Here is a 22,870-nt window from a genome sequence, read left to right as displayed (position 1 = left end):
GCTGTGAGAGGCAGCTGACGTTTGGCTCAGCTATGCACAGCTCGATGAGATTTCTAGTACTGAGGGAAACGGGGAGCAGGGCCCAGACCCAAGGAGGAGAGTGGGAATCAGAACAATCCTCACACGAGAGAGATCAGGCCCACACCAGCAACTCCACGGAAACAGGACACGAATGTGCCTGGTCACCCGGACCAGAATCCCCCCAAAATGCACCTGCACGGGAGGGTGGAGATATTGTGCTTGAGGCATTCTGGGGAATGCTATACGGCCATGAAAAAGAGTCCTCTGCCAGCCCGCAGCCACGTGCAAGGACCTCAGGGTCATTACTCCGGAGAACTGTTTCCACCTCTGTGCAATTCTACCCCAGGCCAAACTAATCCACAATGCAAAAATCAGTGATACACCACCTTAGCCGAAGAAGAAACATCACATGATCCATCACAACTGATGTGGAAAAAAGCGTTTGACAAAATCCAACACCCGTTCGTGGGAAAAAATATTCAACAAGTAAGAGAGGGTGAAGCCATAAAGAAAAGCTCACGGCTAACATCATAGTCAGTGGTGAAAGATGGAAAGCTTTTCCTCTAAGATCAGGAACGAGACAAGTGTCTTAATCCATTCAGGCTGCTGTCACAAAGTACCATAGACTAGGTGGCTTATAAAAAAACAGAGATTTATTTCTCACGGTTCTGGAGGCTGGAATTCTGGGATCAGGGTAGCAGCAGGGCCAGGTTCTGGTGACCACCCTCTTCTGGGCTGCAGACGGCCATCGTCACACAGCAGGAAGAGGGCAAGAGGGTTCTATGGGGGCTCTTTCATAAGGACACTGATCCCACTCATGAGGGAACCACCCTCATAATCTCATCACTCCCCAAAGTCCTCAATTTCTCATACCATCCCATGGTGGGTTAGGATTTCAACATATGAATTTTGAGGGGGCACATTCAATACAGAACAAGACTGCCCACTTTCTATGATTCTATGCAACTTAGTTCTGGAAGTCCTCTCCAGAGCAAGTAGGCAAGAAAAAGAAAATGCATCCAGCTTGGAAAAGAAGAAGGAAAATTATCTCTGTTCACAGATGGCATGCTCTTAATATAGAAACTCCCCAAGATTTCACCACAAAAAAACCTGGGAGAGCATTCAGCAAGGTGGCAGGATACAAAATCAACACGTAACAATCAGTTGCATTTCTACACACTAACAGTGATAATCCGGAAAAGAAATTAATTCTGTTTAGGATGGCCTCAAAAGAATCAAATGCTTAGGAATGAACTTAATCAAGGAGGGGAAAGACTATACAACGAAAACCACAAAATATTGCTGAAAGACATTTAAAAAGACATAAATAGATGGAAAGACCTCCCAAGTTCATAGGTTGGGAATTGTTAAGATGATGATATTATCCAAAGGGATCTACAGATTCAATGCCACCCTATCAAAATCACAATGACATTTTTTTTTTTCAGAAATAGAAAAACCCATTCTAAAACTCATATGGGGGGGAGGGCACCTGGGTGGCTCAGTAGTTAAGCATCTGATTTCAGCTCAGGTCATGATCTCACGGTTCATGAATTCGAATCCCACATCGGGTAAACTCGAGCCCTGATTGGGGTGATCATGAACCCCATTTTGGGTAAAACACAAGCCCTGCTTTGGGTGAGCCCCACTCCTCTCTCTCTCTCTCTCTCTCTCTCTCTCTCTCTCTCTCTCTGCCCCTTGCTCACTTGTGCCCCCCTGCTCTCAAATCAATCCATCAATCAATCAAACGCATATGCAGCCCTGCATACCCAAAACACTCTTGAAAAGAAGAAAAAGTTGGAGGACTCAAATTTCTTGATTTCAAAACTCACTACAAAGCTATAGTCATCAAAACAGTATGGTACCAATGTAAGAACAAACATGTAGACCAGTAGGATAGAATAGAGAGCCCAGAAATAAACCCTCAAATATATGCTCAAATGATTTTTTTTTTTTTTTTAATTTTTTTTTTCAACATTTATTTATTTTTGGGACAGAGAGAGACAGAGCATGAACGGGGGAGGGGCAGAGAGAGAGGGAGACACAGAATCGGAAACAGGCTCCAGGCTCGGAGCCATCAGCCCAGAGCCTGACGCGGGGCTCGAACCCACGGACCGCGAGATCGTGACCTGGCTGAAGTCGGACGCCCAACCGACTGCGCCACCCAGGCGCCCCTCAAATGATTTTTGATAGAGATGCCAAAACCATTCAAGCTTAGGAAAGGAGAGTCTTTTCAACAAATGGCCTTGGGGAAACTGGGTCTCCACATGCAAAAAAAAAAAAAAATGAAGTTGAACCTTTACTGTATGCTGTGTTCAGAAATTAATGCACAATGAAAAAAAATGAACTCAAAATGGATCAGAGACTTGAACATAAGAGTAAAAATAAGAAAACATAGAGCAAAAGCCTCACAACTTTGGATTTGGCAATGGTTCATTGGATATGACATATGTATGTATATATGCACACACACACACACACACACACACACATATTGGAGTTCATCAAATCCAAAGAATTTATCAAAACTAAGAACTGTTTTGCATCAAAGGAAACAATCACGAGTAAAAAGGCAACCCACAGAATGAGAGACAATATTTGCAAATTATAGATCTGATAAGGGATTAATATCCAGAAAATATAAGAACTCTTAGAACTCAACAAGAAAAAGACAAACAGCCCAATTTTTACACGGGCAAAGAATTTGAATAGACATTTTTCCCAAAGAAGATACACACATGGCCAATAAGCACATGAAAAGATGCTCAACGTCATTAGTTACCAGGGAAATGCAAATCAAAGCCACAGCATGATACCAACCACTAGCGTGGTTAAAATAAAACCAAAGGGAAAGTAACAAGTGTCGGTGAGCATGTGGAGGAATTGGAGCCCTTGCGTCCTGCTGGTGGGAATGTGAAATGTACCATGATGGAGGGGTCTGGTGGTTGCTGGAAACATTAAGCACAGAATCACCACGTGATCTAGCAACCTCACTCCTGGGTGTATCCCCAGAAGAACTGACAACAGGGATTTTAAGAGATACTTGTACACTGGGTTTATGGCAGAATTATTTACAACAGACAAAACATGAAGGCACCCCACATGTCCATTTATGGATGAATAGAAGTTTTAATTCATGGAGCACCTGGGTGGCTCAGTCGGTTAAGCGTCCGACTTCAGAGAGAGAGAGAGACACAGAGAGAGAGACACAGAGAGAGAGAGACAGAGTATGAGCAGGGGAGGGGCAGAGAGAGAGGGAGACACAGAATCCGAAGCAGGCCCCAGGCTCTGAGCTGTCAGCACAGAGCCCGACGCGGGGCTCAAACCCACGGACCGTGAGATCATGACCTGAGCTGAAGTCGGGCGCTTAACCGACTGAGCCACCCAGGCGCCCCTAGGATGGTGAAGTTTATGTCATATGTGTATTTCACCACCAGACGAACAAAAAATCATTGTAATAAAGAAAATTGAAAATTTTAATTGAAAACTTAAAAAGTAATAATAATAATAATGACCTTGCCTCGTGCGGACCCCCAGGGCCCCTCCTCACCGAGTTGGAGCACGGTCCCCTTTACTCAGGCGACAAATGTGAGACTTGGTGATGTCCTGTGTCCTATGATGGGTCAGAGCAGTCAAGGCCGGGACACCTCCCACGGGGGCGCTGTAAGGTGGCCGTGCTGTCCCCTGGTCTCCCAGAGTCTCCAGCTTCTCATCTGTAAGATGAGTGCCCAACGAGTCTGCTTGAGGCTCAGGAGCACAGCGCCTTAGGCAGGATCCTTCCATTAAATCAGTACAACCTCGGGCGCCTTGGGTGGCTCAGGCGGTTAAGTGTTGACTTCCGCTCAGGTCAGGATCTCACAGTTCGTGAGTTTGAGCCCCACATCGGGCTCTGGGCAGGTGGTGCGCAGTGTGCTTGGGATTCTCTCTCTCCCTCTGTCTCTGCCCCTCCCCTGACTGTGCTCTCTCTCTCTCTCTCTCTCTCTCTCTCAAAATAAAAAAAAAATCAGTACAACCTCTTGCAAGAAGCTGTGGTTTTCCAATTCTTGTCAGTCATACAGAGCAACTGAATGTCAAAAAGACAGCATTCCAGAGAGGGACTGAATTCTCTAAGACGCATCTGGATGAGTCTCCTTCACCCGTGTGGGGCTTTTGAGCTTTTTCACGTTCCTTAGGGGAGAGTTGACAAATCGCAGAACACTGCAGAAGGATCACAACTCCTAGAAGAACCGCAACTGCTAAAAGAATCTGGAAACACCTTGAATCTAGTCCCCGCGGCAAAAGGAAAGGACGTGCTTGGCGGCAGCAGGTGAAAGATTTGTATGCTCCAGTCCAAGTAGAAACGTAAGAAGGCCTTACGGAAAATGAAGCTATACTACAGGGTAGGGGCCAAGGGGCATCTGCCGCAGACGTTCAGGGTCAAGTCAAGGACCTTATACAGCCTGAGGGGTATTTCTGGCACTGAGCTCAGAATGATGGTTTAGCAACTCCCGTTCGTACATCCCAGGCTGACCCCGTCCACCCCCAGGATCTCTTGAATCTGCCCTGTCTCTATGCCCACAGCCCTTGGCACAGGCCTTGCCATTTCCTGCCTGGACTGGGGCCCTGACCCCTGTTGCCCTCCCTCACCTCAGGGTGTTAACGGACCCATAATAGCCAGGGACAAGTCTTGCAATAGTTAGTGTCCCTAACTATACCCCTGCCTTGCTCCAATGCCTACTATGGCTCCCCATTGCCTGAGCTCCTTGGCTGTCCCCGGTGAAATATCCACTGCCCTCCCACAGGTACCCCTCATGCCTGCCCTGCTCAGTCTCCTTCTGGCTCCCTCTCCCCAGATGCAGCCAGTCACAGAATTCTGTGTTCTCTCCTTTGTGATGGGGCACAACATGGAAGGCTTCATCATGGAGATGGCATTCTAAGAGTGGTTTATAGGGGTGGGGGATAGGGGGCCACACTGATGGTTAAAATTATGCATCAACTTGTTCAGACAATAGAGCCAAGTTGTTTGGTCAAACACTCGTCTAGGTGTTCCTGGGAAAACATTTTCTAGGTGTGATTAACATATCTGATGGGTTGACCTTAAGGAAAGGAAGTTATCCTTGGCACTCCTGGGTGGGCCTTGTCCAATCAGTTGAAGGACTTAAGAGCAAACGCCGAGATTTCCTAGGGAAAAAGGCATTGTGTTTAAGACTGCAACATAGAAATCCTTCCTGAGTTTCCAGCCTGTTGGAAATAGATTTCAGATTTCTTACCTCCCACCATCACATGAGCCAATTCCTTAAAACGAATCTCTTCATGTATATAATAAACATATATTGTGTTGACTCCATTTCTCTGGAGAGCCCTGGCTGATGCAGACACCCAGATGCCTGACACTGGGGAAAGGTAGGGCTTGCTGTTCAGAGACAGGATTCTCTTGACAAAGTGAGAGCGTCCAGAAGCAGACCTCAGCCACTTACGTTGGCCTTTCCCGGCTGGACGCAGACCAGGCTCTCAGCCTCAGATGCTACCCAAGACACCTGCGGGCCAAGGACACGCATTGGAGGCCTCGGGTTTCACAGTCCTGGGCAGAGGCCGCCCCCAAGGTGCTGACCCAGCCTGCCACCCTCGACCAAAATAAACCCAGGGCAAGGTGCTTAGATCAGCCACTCCCCAAACCCCATGGCCTGATCCGGGTTGCAGATCCGGTCACTGTGGGCCCCGCGGAAAGGGCCATCCGTGGCGCCAAAAGGCCTGAGACGTAGACCAATTGACCTCAAAGAATAAAAAGTTCATTCTGGGGAGATCCAGGCTAGAGGAAGTGATTACAGCAGCTGACAGCGAAAGAACGCTTTCCAATCATGGGGTCTTCAGGTCTCTCCAAGGCGATCAGAGGAATCCAGGACCTGTGTGGTCCCCTTCACAGGTGAGTCAGTGGGGGCCGATTCCAGCCCACATTCCTGATTTCTAAGCCTGCAGGGTTGGATCTCTCATCTACCCAATTCAGGCGACTACTGACAGCGGAATATCACTCAGCTGTAAAAGGAACACAACGTTGACACACGCTACAACATGGATGAACCCTGAAAACATCGCAGTGGGTGAAAGAAACTAGACACAGGAGGCCACACGTTGTAGGATCCTATTCATCTGAAATGTCCAGAACAGGCAGATCCACGGAGACAGAAAATAAATTAGTGATTGCCCAGGAGGGGTGGGTGGGGAGTGACCGCTAATGGGGACAGGGTTTATTTGGGGGACAATTTAGTTTTCTAAACTTGTGGTGATGGTTGATGATGTCTGTGAATAGCCTAAAAACCATTGAGCTGTATACTTTAATGGATGAATCGAATGGTATGTGAATTACATCTCAGTGAAGCTGTGTCTAAAAATGTTCCCCCAAATCTCTACATTTACTGGGTATCTGCTGTATACCAGGCACTGAATTGGGTGCTAGAATAGGGCTCAGAAGGGGAGGGTCACAGACAGATGACCACAGTGCTGCGGGGGATTTCCTCCCTTACAGCACAGAGAGGGGAAAGACGTAGCATTTGTGTGGACGTGTGAAGGATGGGCGAGGGCGTGTGTGCATTGGGTTTTGAAGAATGAATAGGAGTTTGCCAAGTTGAAGGTGGGGGGCTGATCGTGAACTCAACTTTATCAAATCTAATAAACAGAATAAAATAATATAGTTTTAAAAATGAAAATGAAAATGGGTGCATCGTCTTTTGTCGACACGAACTGAAGGAGTCTTTATGTTTAAACACCTCGCCACTCACCCTGGACCACGCCTGGCTCACCCAAGCCAGGGTGATGTTGTTCACGTCCGCAGCAAAGACAGTGCTGTAAACAGCATTTCAATCTCTCCCTTCATTAGGAGTGTGGAGAAATCGGAAATTTGGGGCCACCCACACCCCTCGTGGTTGTCTAGGAGGATAAACGGAAGGTCAAAGACCAGGCCTGACCTAGAACCTTCCCCAAGACGCTGCCTCCTCTCAGCTAGGCTAGATTCTTTCTGGCCTCCTTTCTCCTGGTGTGGCCAGTGCATGGCTCTGGCAGGTGGCCATGGAGAGTGAGGAGGACGGACGTTCTGGTCCGAAAATAAATCGTAGCCCTGAATGGGTAAACAAGAAACTAGGGCGGAGGAGGGGGCCGGGGAGGGGCTGAGGGGAAAGAGAGAATTGTGCCTTTCCTAGGAAGATGAATGCAGCCTTCAGAGGCTGGCCTCCCAGTGCTGGGCTGGTGGCCACATGCTCCGCCTCTGCTGTGCCCCCAGCTGCTCCCAAGCGCCTGGCACCCACTGTACCTTCCCTGCTGAGTCCTGACCCCTGGATGGGACACCTCTTCCCACGTGGACCCCATCGTCGCTCAAAGAAGTCCTTTCCTCGCACTCTCACTGTGGATCTTGTTTTTCGTAATCCCAGGGTGACCTTTGACCATTCACCGAGTGCAAGCTGCCTCCTCCCTATGACCCATTTTACAGATGAAGAAACTGAGATGGGGGTGGGATGGGGTGGGGAGGGCGGGTATTGGGATTCAACGGCGGGGGGGACTCCAGGACTCCCCAGACCTGATGATGGCAATTTTGAAGCTGGAGGTGTCTGAAAGGGTGAATGTACCGGGACAAAAGAGGCTGAGATGACAACATCTCAAGGGTGAGGTTCTGGGTTTGGATCCTGGCTCTACCCCCTTGCTGGGTATGTTTCCGTTTCTCCTGGGATCAACATCTTAGTATGTACAGGCTTCTCCCTGCTCAGCGAGGTCACCCAGGCACTGCCCATCAGTCTAGAGTGGCCCTTTGGTCACTATGATTGGTTCAGAGACAGTCATGTGCTCCAGGCTGAGTAAGTGAGATGCAATCCTGGTACTTCCATCATAGACATCAGACAACAGAGCTTTTTATTTTATTTATTTATTTTTTAATTATTATTTTTTTTAACCTTTATTTTTGAGACAGAGAGAGACAGAGCATGAACAGGGGAGGGTCAGAGAGAGGGAGACACAGAATCCGAAACAGGCTCCAGGCTCCGAGCTGTCAGCACAGAGCCCGACGCGGGGCTCGACCTCACGGACCGCGAGATCATGACCTGAGCCGAAGTCGGCCGCTTAACCGACTGAGCCACCCAGGCGCCCCCAACAGAGCTTTTTAAACGTTGCTTAAGTGGATAAGGGTCAGTTCAGAGTTTCTGGCTGCCATCTGGTCCGGCAATGAAGCTGACACAAGGACAGCGGAGCCAAGAGATGGAGAAAGATGCCACCCTGCGAGGTTGGTTAAGTCCCTTGATCCAGCCGAGCCTGAAGCTGTCATTGTCTATCCCATTAGCCAATTAGTTCCCTTTTGGCTTTATGCAGCTAGAAATTCTCATGGATACAGCCTTTATTAGTGGTGTGATAAAGATTGTTAAACCACCTCTCCGGGCCTCAGTTTCCTCATCTGTAAAACAGGTTGTGATGAAAGGACGATGAAAGATGAAGGGAGCCTGTGTGGCGAGTGCCCTGTGCTGTGCCTGATGTCCTAAAACATCTGATGTCATCCAGGACACTCCCAGCTCACCTAGGCTCCTGCTTACTCAGACACTGGAAAGTTTTCTGAGGGACGCAGCTGAGCCCAGCCATCCCCGCCCACTGCAATAATCCACCAAGAATGCTGACGACCAGAAGATGGAGTGAGTGGACAGCTCAGGTCCGGGCTCTGGGGGGAAGGGTCACACAATGGCCTGAGGTCGAGGCTGCTCCGACAGAGCTTCATGGAGCGGAGGCATCACTGCACCGATGGAACTGCTTGGAAAATCCTTCCTGGTAACTGTATCGGATCATTTTGCCAAACAGCTGCCCATCCAGCACACAGGGGCCGCGGCTCTGTTTCTCTTGGCCTACTTCGGGGCAGGAGAGGCATGTACAGGGGACTGGAGGACATGACACCCTCCCCCCTGGCCTCTAGCACCTGTGGCCTGCCCCTGGAGCAGAGCCTGGGAGAGGATTTGCGGGTGAGTGATTTTGAAAGAAAGCTCCGGGGCAGACAAGGGCGGGGAGTCTGTGCGGTAGGGGGGGGAGGGAGGGGTGAACACGAAGGGGGGTGCCTCCAGCAGAGTTCCTTTGGCTGCGGTTAAATGGGGGCCTGCTTCCACTCCTGCCCTTCCAGATCACTCTTTTACAAGTATAAATTGAAGAAGCCAGACACAAAAGGTCACGCGGCGTGTGATCCCATTGATAGGAAATGTCCAGAACAGGCAAATCCATAGAGACAGAAGGCAGAGTGGTTGCCAGGGGCTGGGGGTGGGGGAATGGGGAGTGATGAGTCATGGGCACAGGGTTCCCTTTGGGGGTGATACAAATGTTCGAGATGATGACTGTACGATGTCGTGGATGTGCTAAATGCCATGGAATTGTTCACTTTGAAATTGTGAATTTTATTGTGGGTTTTATGATTTAAAAAGTATAAATGGGGCTATTCCCCTGCTGTGCTCTGAAGCCTCCCATGGCTCCCCATTGCCTCCAAACATAATAGATATTTGTCTCTCACCTCCCCCCCCCAAACCCCTCAACCTTGACTCCCTCCCGCCCCTCCCTCCCACAGCCAGGCTCATTTGTACCCCAGAGCCTTGGCACGTGCCATCCCCTCTGCCTGGCATGCTCTTATTCATTCTCATGACATGTAACCTCCCAGACCGGGCGCCATTCCTTCCCTTTCTTTGTACCTTGGATGTTCCCTTCAAATCGCTGACTACGCAGCTCGTAGTTTCATCGTGGGGTTTTAGATGCTAGATAGAAAGTTCCACCAGTTAGGCGTGTGGCAAAGGAATGAATGAGTGAGTGAGTGAATCAACAGATAGATGGAGGAAGGCAACCGAGAGACTCTGCCAGGGAGAAGCTGGAGAGACTTTCACGTAGACAGAGTTCCTGAAAGGAAGCTTTATATCCAGGTCGATATGGAAAGAGACCGTCTCCATGCAAATCTGGCGCTTTTTTTCCTCCGAAAAGCACAGCTGTCTCCAAAACAAAGACCCACAATTGCTGCCAGCATGGGCTTCATCATTTTCACTTCCTTTGAATATTCTTCAATGGATTTTTTTTCAAACCGCGCAGACGTGCCTGTGCACGCGACAGGGCGGGGGGGGGGGGGGGGGGGAAGGGGGGCGGGGTAGGAAACACCCCTCCCCCCTGCCCCCGCCCACTTTCCCAGGTTAGAAGCTCTGTCTTCTCGGCCTCTCCGTGCTCAAACACAGCTGAGTGTCCTCCTATATGGGGGATCCTGTCCACATTTTACACAAGTTTTGGAAAAATCACACCACCCTCTGCGACCGGATTTTCTCTCCCAGGGTGTAACTGCTTTGTTCAAAGCTGCATCACATTTCATATCCGAAGTTCCCTTAATTTTTCCCTTCCTTCCCTCTATTTGCTTTGTCCCCAGGATTCTGCCAGCACCAGCAAGGCTCCTGGAAGCCCTGTGGATAGGCCTCCCGCCCTGGGTTGACCTCAGTGGGTTTGCCCTTGCGAGGGACAGAAACGGGCTTAAAAAAAATTTTTTTTTTAATGTTTATTTTGGAGAGAGAGAGAAACCCATACAGTGCAAGCAGGAAAGGGGCAGAGAGGGAGACACAAAATCCTGAAGCGGGCTCCAGGCTCTGAACTGTCAGCACAGAGCCCAACGAGCCCGATGCTGGGCTCGAACTCACCAACCATGAGATCATGACCTGAGCCGAAGTCGGACACTTGACCGAGTGAGCCACCCAGGTGCCCCTGCGAGGAACAAGGCTCTTAAAGACATCGGCTCGGATGGGTTGGCAGCAAGTCCGATGTAGGGTCCAACCCCCTGTGGAAAATGGCTCGGCACTTCCTCGAAAGGCTAAATGTAGAGTTACCTCATTATCTGGCAATCCCACTCCTGGGGATAGACCCAAAAGAAGTGAGAACAGGCGTCCACACAAATCCTCGTACGCCCCGTTCGCAGCAGCCCTGTTCGCAATTGCCAAAAGGTAGAAAGTGCCCAAATGTCCATCAATGGATGAACGGATGAACAAAATGCGGTCCATCCCTGCAGTGGAATATTATTCAGCCAGAGAAAGGAATGAAGCCCTGACACGCGCTACAACGCGGAGGAAGCTTAGAAACATTGCGCTCAGCGAAAGACACCAGACACACAAAAAAACCCACATAGTATATGATTCTATCTACGTGGAAAGTCCAGAACAGGCAAAGCCATAGACTTAGGAAGGAGATTAGTGGTCGCCAGGGCCTGGAGAGGTTAGGAGAAATAGGGAGTGACTGCTAATGGGCTCAGGGTCTCCTTTTGGGGTGACGGGAATGTTCTGGAACCGGACAGATCTCTGCCGGTCGCACGACATGGTGAATGTACTACCCACCACTGAATTGTTCACAATCAAATGGTTAATTTCATGTGATGTTTACACCAGTTAGAAACCAAAAGGTTGGGTGATCCCAGCAGGGAGGGGATGTTGCCCTCCCTCACCAACACAGGCAAGTATTTGGTGTTGGCAATTCTTTTTTTTTTTAATTTTTTTTGATGTTTTTATTTATTTTTGAGACAGAGAGAAACAGAGCATGAGCAGGGGAGGGTCAGAGAGAGAGGGAGACACAGAATCCAAAGCAGGATCCAGCCTCTGAGCTGTCAGCACAGAGCCCGATGCAGGGCTCGAACCCACGAACCGTGAGATCATGACCTGAGCCGAAGTCGGACGCTTAACTGACTGAGCCACCCAGGCGCCCCTATATTTATTTTTTAGAGAGAGAGAGAGAGAGAGAGAGAGAGAGAGAGAGAGAGAGCAATTGTGAGTGGGGGAGGGGCAGAAAGAGAGGGAGACACAGAATCCAAAGCAGGATCCAGGCTCTGAGCTGTCAGCACAGAGCCCGACGCGGGGCTCGAACTCACGAGCCGTGAGATCATGACCTGAGCTGAAGTCGGAAGCCCAATCGACTGAGCCACCCAGGTGCCCCTGGGTGTCGGCAATTCTCACATTTACTTTTTTCTTCTTCTCTTTTTCTTTTCATGTTTACTTATTTCTGAGAGAGAGAGAGAGAGAGTCCAGGGGAGGGGCAGAGAGAGAAGGAGACAGAGGATCCAAAGTGGGCTCTGTGCTGACAGCAGAGAGCCCAATGCGGGGCTCGAACTCACGAACCGTGAGATCATGATCTGAGCTGAACTCAGAGGCCTCACTGATTGAGCCACCAGGGCACCCCGCGATTCTAAGATTGAGTCGGGCTTATGGTCAGAGGGAGGGCGCTTCTTCTCGGTCATTTACTGGCTGCCTGCATTGCCGTCCTCCGAGTCCCTTACACAGAAACTCTTCTCGGTGAATACAATCCTGACCCTTCCGCTATAGCCATCAGATGACAGAGAGGGAGGGCGGGAGGAATATCCTTGTTACACAAATGAGGAAACTGAGGCACCAAGGGGTGAAGTGAATTTCCCAAGGTCCCCCACTGTGACCCTTGTACCACATCACAGGGGTTAGGTAAGGACTGGGGACCGTTATCCGTAGCAGGAAGAGCAAGCGGATGGGAAAGTGACAAGTCCGCAGTGACTCAGGACGGTCATCCTGTGCAGCTGACGTCTGTGAGCTTCGCAGTGTCCTGCCTTTGATTCTCAGAGCCCTGGTAGGAGACACTACTTCCCCTGTTATCAGTGAGGAAACTGCGGCTCAGAGAGGCGCATCACCGGGCCGCAGGTCACACAGCACAGTGAGGACACATTAAGACAGGGTGCTCCAGACCTCAAGTTCCCCTTTGATTTGAGCTGCCTCCAGGCAAAAGAGCCAGTCATTTAGACGTGGATGTTGAAATCTCTAAGCGGAAACCTCGCCGCTCCCCCCTGGACCAGGAAACTCCAGGAACTGAGGGCGGCACTCCCACAAGGCCGACCTGAGAAATCTCTGGAGAAAACTGAAGCAGAGCAAAGCTCAGCTCGTGAGTCCCCCTCCTGGGGTCTGAAGGAAGTGGCTGGTGCCGGACGCATAGGGGAGTTGCAATTCCTGGAAACGTCCAAGTTCCCAGGGCCGTGAGCATGGGCTTGGTGGGAAATAGAAACGGCGTGTTTGCGTGTGCATGTGTGTGCGTGTCTGCGCGTGTCTTTGAGCCTGCACGCGCACACGTGTATCTCCGTGTATGTGCGTGCATGCGTGCATATGTTTGTGGCTGCGCATGTGAGCACATGTGTGTGTGTATGGGGAGCTTCAAAACCAGATTAGATCAGGTGGAAATCCTGGCATTGAGTGTGGGTCTGGAGTCAGATCGTCCAGGGCCTCAGTTTCTCCACTGAGAAATGGACCAGCTTCTGCTGGATGTGAGAATTAGAGTCCAGGGGGGCCAGTAACTATCAGAAGATTGGTCACAGTAAACAATCTGTGCTATGGGCTCTGAAGTTGACGCTTGTGATCTCCTTTGATTCTCAAAACAAATCCAAGGCTGAGTTTATCATCCACATTTTCATCGACACTTAATTTTTTGTCATTCAAAAACCATAACAAGCAAAGACTTCAAGCCACACAGAAATGTATGCGGTAAATAGTGCAGATTTCATCCACGACCCAGCCCGCTTTGCGAAGGAAGTTCTGTTAATAGGTGGGTGCGGGTTTTTTCAGAATTAGTGACCTCGCATTTATATATTTGAGTTTGGGGGTGTTTGAGTGGCTCAGTCGGTTAAGTGTTTGACACTTGATTTCAGCTCAGGTCATGATCTCACCCCTCATGAGTTTGAACCCCGCGGCGGGCTCTGTGCTGACAGTGTAGAGCCTGCTTGGGATTCTCTCTCCCTCCCTCCCTCTCTGCCCCTCCCCTGCTCACACACTCTCTCAAGAATAAACGAACATTAAAAAATTAGAGAAAGAGTTTGTATTTATATTTCTAAGTAGTCCAATATATTAATACAGTGATGTAAATACCATAGAAAAGTGGCTTTTCAATCAATAGGGCATTCTTGACTCTCCTAGCTCATACTTCATTATCCAGTGTTATGGATGAAGGAAATGGGGGCCCCAGAGTGCATAGAGCTTGCTCAAGGTCACCTGTTGTTACACCCCCCAAGCTGAGACTCGACTAGAGTCCACCCGTCCATCCCAAGGCGGGTCCCATCTGTAGGAGGGAACTTTAGACAAAGTTCCCTTGCTCATTGTCCTTTCATTAAACATTCACTTAATGCTGAGGGTTTATTATTTAAAAAAAAAATTTTTTTTTAATGTTTATTTATTTTTGAGACACAGAGAGAGACAGCATGAGCGGGGGAGGGACAGAGAGAGAGGGAGACACAGAACATGAAGCAGGCTTCAGGCTCTGAGCGCTCAGCACAGAGCCCGACATGGGGCTCGAACCCATGAACCGTGAGATCACGACCTGAGCCGAAGTCGGACACTCAACCGACTGAGCCACCCAGGTGCCCCTAATGCTGAGGGTTTAAAGATGAGATGCAGTCCCCTGTGCAGGAGGCCCCAGCCTGGGTGACACAGAGCCGGGCAACCTCAGCTCAGGGCGGTCAGGGACAGGCCTGCGGAAGCCAGAGGGGCAGCCAGGTCTTGGTCTGGAGAGAGCAGGGTGGGCTGCCTGGAGGGGACGTGGGAGGCGGGCCCTGGAGGTTGAATGGAAGTCCCACAGACGTAGCGGGGTCTGGGGGCATGGTGAAGAGTCACCTACCTCCACTGATGGCCAGCTGGGTGTCTTAGGAGCCTCCTCAATACTTGACATTTATGAGTAGGAACAGATACCTGACCCTGGGGCTAAATTCTAAGTCCCCACCACTGGCTGGAAAGGCTGCTGCCTGTTGCAACACAGGGCTGCCCCCTCCCACCCCCCCCCCCGACGGGGAAACGGCGCAAAGGCTTTAAAGGAACCAGTGCAGCCTGGGGTCAGGCTCTTCCTCTTTCTGGACCGCAGTTTCCCCGTGTGTACAATGCAGGGACGGTGGGCAGAGTAGTAGCGGGGCGAGAATTTGACTCCAGCTGCGGCACTGTCACCCTCCCTCCTCCAGGCAACCAACACACCCGATCCCCCGAACACATGGGAGTTCCGCAGTTTACCCCTCTCTGGCTGACCCTGGGCCTCGACCCCGCCTCTGCCAAAGGTGGTTAGTTTGGAGGTGTGACCTTGAGCCCTCCAGCCGGCAGGGGGGCAGGGGCTGGGTGCACCATGACTAGGCTTGGGGATCCTCACGCGTAAGGTCTGCCTCACGGGGGAAACAAGCTCAGAAACGAGACCAGCCCCTCTAAACACTCTCGATGAGCGTTCCTAGATTACTGCTTTTAACTCTGCAAGCCCAGGGCCCCATCTCACTGGAAAGAAACCAAGGCTCGAAAAGTCCTGCCGCTCACCGCCCGTGGGGAGGGTTGGCTGTGGCCTCCTCCCTGCTGGCGCATCTGCGGCCTTCAAGATCCCCCTCGCCGTGGGTGGGCATCAGGCCTCTGCCCAGGCCAGACAAGGTCACCGGCAGCTAGGTGGGCACCGGCTCTGGGAAGGTTGAAGTTGGAGGGGGCGGTGGTTGTGGCGGGAGTGATGGGCTCACAGTAGGGGAACCTGGAGGAAGCAGAGAGGGGTGCAGAGCTGGGTCCCCAAAGGGAGCAGGGCAATGGGGACAGGGTCTGGAGGCGTCAGGGCCCGTGCTTTATGGTTCAGTCCACCTGGAGGGCAGAGCCCGCCTCTTGCGGGGACCACAGCCCCCCATATCCTGGAGAGGAAGGCACAGCTGGGGAAAACCAAAGTGCCGACAGGGTCACCTCAAAAACCACATGGCATGGGAATGCTGTGGAGGCAGTGAGGTGGGGAGATGCCGGGGAGCACCCCCTTGGTCCCAGAAATGCGATTTCTAGGGCTTTAGCCACAAAGAGAGTGTTCTGGGATACGGGAGCCAAGGCTTGGGAACGATTCAAATGCCTCTGGGTGGGGCACTTAAATAAATGGCAGTCCATTTGAGAAAGGTTCTACCTAAAATATGCCTGTGTACACAGTCGTCTACATGTAAGGGATCCGAGACCTGGGTGCTGGGGGGTCGGGGAGACATTTTTCCATAGAACACACTTCTGTACCTTGTGATTTTGGCCAGGTGTTACTTATTCACAAACAGTACTAGAAGTTTCTACTCCCGTGAGAAGACTGGAGACCTCCAGTCGCATGAGGACACGTGTCTCCAGGCAGCAAGTATGCTGTCTTATTTTTTAATTTTTTTCTAATGTTTATTTATTTTTGACAGAGAGAGAGAGAGACAGACAGAGAGAGAGAGAGACGGAGCATGAGTGGGGGAGCGGCAGAGAGAGAGGGAGACACAGAATCCGAAGCAGGTTCCAGGCTCCGAGCTGTCAGCACAGAGCCTGACATAGGGCTCGAACTCACAGATTGCAAGATCATGACCTGAGCCGAAGTCGGACGCTCAACCGACTGAGCCACCCAGGTGCCCCTGGGTCCAGCAGCACCTTCTGCTTTTGTTGGGGCCCTAGGGCATCCAGAAGGCTTCCAGGAAGGGACGCTGGAGAGAATGAGCGAGGTGGGGCCCTAGAGGCCGAGAATGATATATTAAAGGTCCCATTTAGCTCTAAATTAACAAGAGAGCAGAGGAAATTTCACCTTCCAAACTGGAAGAAATCCTTCCCAGATCGCAGAGGCGAAACAAGCCTGAGGTCAAAGCCTAGACGGGTGTCCCAGGCTGGAGACCCACACTCCAGGTGTCCTCATCTAAGGAATCTTCAGTAGCCCCGGAGGTGAGAAGAGGAGCTGTCGGCCAGTTAGGGGCATCTGCTGGAGAGTTCTGCTCACCCCCTACCTCCAGTCTCCCGAGAGGGGGTGGGAGATGAGGTGGGGTGGCTGTGGGGTTCTGGGGGGCTTTCTCAGGGAGGCCGCTAAAGCCCACAGTCAGACACTGCCCTCGTGGGTGGGCTCTTGTGAAGATGAAGGCAAGGGAGGGACATTCTTGACTGGCAACAGCTCCCATCACGGTCAAATGGACCCCTGCCACTCCTGTGTGTCCTCCAGGACACAGCAAGGAGAAGGGAGGCTTAGGTCCCCACACCAGCTCCTAGGGGGCCGGTTTCACCTGCCCCTAACCGGCCGACAGACACCCCAAACCCTTCCTGGGCAACCCCCTGCGCTGGGCACAACAGCAGCCTGGCTCCTCCCCATTACTCTGCTGTCACGTGGAAGCCCCTGCGGGTCTGGTACGTGCCTGCTGTAGCCTTTGCCTTCACCCCTTCCCCCAAGGGCCAGGCGCTGTCGGTGGAAGAATCAGACGCAGGCTGGGCAGCACATGGGAATAGCAGGGAGCTTTGCAGACAGCACACAGGCCGTCCTCAGTCAGGGAAAGCCTGGGTGGGCCCTGGTCTGACAGCTGGAACCCCGACCGTGGGAGCGGGTAAAGCCTGAGGGGACAGGAGAGTCATCGGCAGCAGGGCATGTATCTCCGACACTCTGTCCAATGTAGGTGTTACAACATCTCTCATGTGTTCCCTGGCCAGCCAAGTTTTAAAAACACAACAGAGACCATGGAAAATTGGGTTTCCTCTACATTTATTGCAACTGCTAAATGATTAACAACATTCACAACTTCTTAGATTTAAAAAAAGGAAAGAAAAAAGAAAAAAAAGAAAAAACCCAAAACTTCCATTTTGTAACATCACAAATGTCTTCTAGGTTTTACCAAGGACCAAAACGCTAAAATTCTCTATATGATTTCCAGTGATGGAAACAAGCCAGAGACAGTAAGCACCCAAAGTGGTGAGTTAGTACTTTCCGGATGCCTGTCGTCCTCACGGAAGAGACCCTGGAACTAGAATGACAGAAAAGACACTGTGACTTTGACAAGGCTATGCAACCACACACCACACTCGCACGCACGCTCCCTGTGAGCAGACTTCGCCAGAGGGAGCAAGGGCGAGCTCGGAGGGCCAGTGCCGGTCCCTGGGCTGGTCCCTGGCCGACAGCTGGCACAAGGACTCGCCACCAGGCTCCGCCCCGGCTCCTATGATATCACACCCACAGGAAAAGCATCGCCTGAGTGCTCAGAGGACTTTCCAGGATCGAGAAGGAGGTGTTCTCTTTGACGTGTGCTAAAGGCTCACGGGGTCAGCTCGAAGCGGGATATCCCCAGGAGAAAGGGTGGCAGGAGGCTGCGGGGACAGAGCTTACACCCTGGTAATTCCTAAAGCATTTTACTCACAAACAAAAGCGGAGAAATCCAAGAACGAATATACTGGCACAAAGTGAATATGATGGTCAGAGCTATCTATGCTGGAGAGAAAGAGCTAGAACCTATTTGGGGAGTACATGCCTTGCTCAGGGCCGATGGGCACTCTGTGAAAGGCCAGAGGACAGAGGCCCTGTTCTCAGAGTTCCATCCATGTGCCCAACCCACAGCCAACAAGGAAGGCTCCTGGAAGGATTAGGAAAGAAAAGAGATGAACCCCTACGGCTGCGGTTCCCCCAAACCACACCACCTGTGCAGGCTGCTTCAACTCTGCGGAGGCATTTCCAGCATCTCCCTGGCCATAAAGATCTGCCTGTTGCCCATGCAACAGAAGCAACCAGAAGCAAGCAGAGCCTGGAAGAGATACGGCACAGGCCTGTGACGGTGGGTGTGGGCCCGACAAGACAGAGCTGGAGCAAGCTGGGACCACAGTTGGGGCCTGTGGCTTTAAAAAAGTGAAGACTGGCCAACACGGTAACTCGCTGCTGTGTCCCCCAAGCTTGTAGTGTCAGCAGGATCCCAAGTTTCCCAGGTTTTAGCACGTATTTAAAACTTCAACACTGCTGCTTTATGAGGAAGGGTTGAGATTCCCACAGCCTGAGAACTTCGCACGTAGCTGCGAGGAGCGGAGCGCCGGGAGAAGATGGAAGGGAGGCAATCACGCGCCTGGAAATAGCAAACAGCTGCGGAGCCCGCCCCAAGAGGATGCTTTCTGTTCCGTACAAAGGCTCTGAGAAAACAATTCTTTACCCTACTGCACATGCCAAAAATGAAGCGTCTTGAAGAGTTTACACTCCCAGCCCCTTGGAGGAGAGACTCCATATGTGGTTTTAAAACGAAGCACACTGTAGTTGGTGGATTCTAAGGAGCCATGTGAATTTGGGGGAAGTTTCATCAATGTAATGATTACTCCCCACTGAATACGGCTCTATTATACGGTTGCTAAACTTCCATTAAGTCTCTTGGGATGCACTTAAGAGCTGAGACTCCATAAATAACACGTTCATCGAATCAAGTATCTCCACTTGTTCAAAGAGCTCCGATGCTCCGACCGGCAGGCCGCACTACCCGCATGGACTTGGCTAATACTGAATTCTGTCCCCCATCTACAGTCTGCAAGCCACACAAAGACACAATCTGTCATCAGTTTGGCATCAAGTTTGCTAACAGAGCACTTCTAGAGAGAGTTCCCTGGGACGGGAAACCCGACAGGAGCTGGCTCTTGAGCACTATCCGAGGGCAGTACCCCTTCTGAGGGGGGACCAGGAAAGACCTGCAGGGGACTGGCTGCCACAAGCATTTAGAAGAAGGGGGGAAAGCAAAAGCAGATGGCGAATGATGCACTCTTTTATCCTTTAAGAAGAAGAAGAAAAGTCAGCAGAACCTCCGTACAGGACCTGCAGAGACGTTCTGTTTCTCGTGGACACACCAAACCTACTTGGGCACTGGCTCCAGGGCAGATCCAGGGCAGAGGTGGCGCTCTAAGAGTAAGTGCTCCTTCAAGCCTGATCTTTCTCACCAATGGTTTCATCTATTCAGGGAGAGAACGATTTTGTTCAAAACTGAGTTGGAAATTACGGGTGGGGAAGGCAGCTAAAAAGAGAGCAGAAAGAACGGGGTATTTATATGGGCCCAAGGCCCTTGAGAACGAAAGGATTTGAAGATGCTCAGAAAGGGATGTGGCAAAGCCACTGCCCTCTGCAGTGACGGCTTCCAGATCGCCCTTACACGTGCAGGACGCAAGGCCATTTCCGCGGTGGCCTATTTCCCCGGGATGGCCGCGTGCAGTTGAGCCTGGGAGCCCTGCACCAAGGCCCGCTGTTGAGCTGCACATAGCTGTGCGGCCATGCTTGGTGAGCGTGGGGCTCGCTCCTTCAACCAAACCTGGAAGGTGAGAGGCGGGACACATCCATGTCTAAACGCTCCTGGTTACCCTCATAGAACTTTTTGATTTTTTTTGTGTATGTGTGTGGTTTGACGTTTGGTTTTGGGAACGGGGATCTCTGACTTTTCTGGAGAAATCGTCTCTACGTACCAGAATGTCAACTTAGGCAGAAAGCCCCACGCACTAGCTCACACACATACCTATTTGTTGGCCCGTTTGTGTCTGTACATCTGCATCATCCTCTGACGGAACACGTCAAATGTGTCTTCCTTGCGCTCCTGCCCGTCGGCACCTAACCCCTCCCCTTCCGAGGCAGTTCCCCTAGGAGCAAAACGGAGAGTTAGCCACACCTGAGCACAAAGCCTGGCCACCAGGAAACTGGAAACGGCACGAGCGGTCAGAGTGGGATGGAAGCATGTGGGACACACAACAGTGACAGCAAAGGAAAGGGAAAGCGAAGACACGATTCACAGCGCGGAACAAGGGGTACTCACCTGGGCAGGTGTGTGGACCTTCTGAGGAACGAGCTCAGAAGCCCCCGATTATAGCAGAAAGCCTCCCCCCACAGGTGACAAGCTCAGTTTTAAATGAAATGCCTGCTGGATGTTCATGGGGCCTAACAAACTCTGGGCCACGTTTTCCCTGGCTAGCCTGCTTAAGGGTTCCAGGCAAAGGGAAAGTGGTTTTTATTGTTACTGCCTAGAATTACCACTCAGCTTTTATGACAATAATGAATGTGGCTGAAATGCCAGGGGCCAAGGAGTCATTTAAATAGTCTGTGCAAGTGCAGCAAGGGGCCTGTAGGAACACCTGCATATGTAAACGATCTGCTTCTCATCTCATCTGAAGACTCCCTTTGTTAGGAAAACAAACCTGCCAGCTTTAAGCCATGTTTAACATGAGGGGAGACAAGAAATCAGGCTGCAGGTCAAAGGACTTAGGACCGGAATCCCAAAGAAAGCTTCTTATCCCAAGCACACTGCCCATTCCCACCCCGGGCCCCAGCGCCTGCTGCGTACACGCTGACGGGTTCCCTGATGCCCTTCCCACAGGAGCCTAGGCCATGGCCCTCCTTCCAGCCCATCTTCTGCAGCATCTGGAACCCCAGGTTCTTGTCGGTTAACTTCTGCTGGGCAAAGTCAAAGTCCTTGGGTTTCTGAGGAAAGAGAAGAATATGGCAAGTGGGCTGCAGCAAGCACGTGGAGTGACAGTCTGCCTGTGCTGCTCCTGACACGGTCCAGTACTGCCCCCCACCCCCCATCCTGGATTCCATAGACACTTGGGATCAAGCCATAGGCCCCTCCCCAGTTCCCAGCAACATTCTCTGAGGTGCTAAGACCATGAGGAAAACCCCACAAGAGGCAGGGGTGGGGGGTGGCCCTGAGGCCAAGGGGTTAGTAGAAAGAATCCTAAGTGGTGATAACTTGCAATGACCAGAGGGCACACCCCAGGCTGGGGGTAACCAGGACAGGGCATAGGCTTGAGGCAGGAAGGCCCCGGGAGTGCAGAAGTCAGAGGGGAGACGGGGCTGAGGCAGGAGGGGGCCAAACAGGCCATGAATCTGCTGTAGAGACAGACTGTGTGGAAAACTGGCTCGCAAGGTCCTTTCTACTCCATCTTGAACACTCTTGTGGGCTTCCAGAACTCTGAGCAGTGATTCCATCCCAGAAACCTCTCTGGCCCGCCCTCAGACATTGCTCAGCAAACCCAAATGACTTGTCTATTTGTCCAGCCGGCCCTTCCCAGATCTGGGAGCTCCCCAAGGGCAGAGACTAGGTTTTACTGGCACTCTGGGATTCGTGGTCTAGCACAAAGCAGACCTCACTGAGAACTGGTACAGCTGGGAAGAAGGACAGGGCTTGAAAAGAATCTGCAGGTAAAGCCCCAGACAAGATCTGGGCCCCAGAGCTGGCTGTGGGAAGATAGGTTAAAAGGCCTGGGGGTGGGGGGGACCTCTGGAGGAGGGGCCTGCCTGGTGTGAGCAGAAAATATTTCCATTTACTCATGAATATTCGTGAGCACCCACTGTCCCTACCACCTGAGCCTGTTTTTTAAATAAACACAGGACAGCCTGGGGAGGCTGAGAGGGCCACATGTGCTTCTGGGGAATGGACTCATCCATCCTGATCCAGGCAGCTGGTGCAGGGAGGGTAATGGTGAGGTTCTGAGGATCTGAGCAGGGAACAAGTATGGGAAGGAAAAGGGTGGGGAAGGCAAGGGAAAAGCTGGCCACAGGTCCCCAAAAGGCTAGCCTGCATCCCTTTAGGAAAGCTGCTCGGCTAGAGAAAAGCTGTGTGCGAAGGCCAGGCTGAGGTGTGCACAGAGAGTTGCAGGGGAAGCTTCCTCTGGGCCTGCCATCACCCCAAGGAGAGATGTTGTTTGCAGGGCACTGCTGCACGCCAGGTTAACGTGCATTTACTTTCACTCTCGAGGTATCTCCGAGCCAAAGGTAGGCGCGACTGCCCCACTTTACAGATGCACAAACGGAGACTCAGGAGTTAGATGCCAAGACTAAGTGGCCAGGTTGAGCCTGAACCTGGCTGCTGCCTCACCAGGTTGTGCCCTCACCCGGGCCACCTGATGCGCAGCCGGGTGCCAGCACAAATTCAAACTGAACACGTCGATTAGGACCATGAGCTTTGGGCTCAGAAAAGTCCCTCCTCCCTGCTGTAACCGGGGTCACGCCGACGCCTCACCTGGCCACTGAGACTGACCGTCCATTTGCAACCGGTGTCCACCACACAGGCTTTCTTTTCCTCACCACTCGACACCAGTAGAGACCTCACCGGGTGGCCGGCTCACCTCCCTGAGCT

General features: G+C 51.5%; 1 protein-coding gene and 1 long non-coding RNA gene across 10 annotated transcripts in view; one reads left to right on the top strand and one right to left on the bottom strand.

Moving 5' to 3' along the window:
• The first annotated feature begins 5,549 nt into the window (after positions 1–5,549).
• On the top strand, positions 5,550–11,187 carry LOC131510336 (uncharacterized). Its single transcript, XR_009261006.1, has 3 exons — positions 5,550–5,923; positions 8,443–8,984; positions 10,409–11,187. It is a non-coding gene; the product is annotated as an uncharacterized LOC131510336 (long non-coding RNA).
• A 6,292-nt stretch (positions 11,188–17,479) lies between these two features.
• The window catches only part of SUGP2 (SURP and G-patch domain containing 2), a 33,232-nt gene continuing 27,841 nt past the window's right edge, over positions 17,480–22,870 (bottom strand). For 7 of the 9 annotated variants that reach the window (XM_058727351.1, XM_058727346.1, XM_058727347.1 and 4 more), the window contains 3 exons: positions 21,077–21,213; positions 20,258–20,378; positions 17,480–17,755 (listed from right to left, as the gene is read on the bottom strand). In XM_058727351.1, the coding sequence (XP_058583334.1) occupies positions 20,258–20,378; positions 21,077–21,213 (258 nt within the window). In that variant the 3' untranslated portion in view covers positions 17,480–17,755. Of the gene's footprint in view, positions 19,704–20,257; positions 20,379–21,076; positions 21,214–22,870 lie in introns of all 9 variants that reach the window. The other 2 variants (XR_009261004.1, XM_058727344.1) reach the window with 2 other exon arrangements.

Source organism: Neofelis nebulosa, chromosome 4 (assembly GCF_028018385.1).
Source record: "Neofelis nebulosa isolate mNeoNeb1 chromosome 4, mNeoNeb1.pri, whole genome shotgun sequence".
Classification (NCBI taxonomy): domain Eukaryota; kingdom Metazoa; phylum Chordata; class Mammalia; order Carnivora; family Felidae; genus Neofelis; species Neofelis nebulosa.
This window is presented reverse-complemented; position numbering and strand designations above follow the sequence as displayed.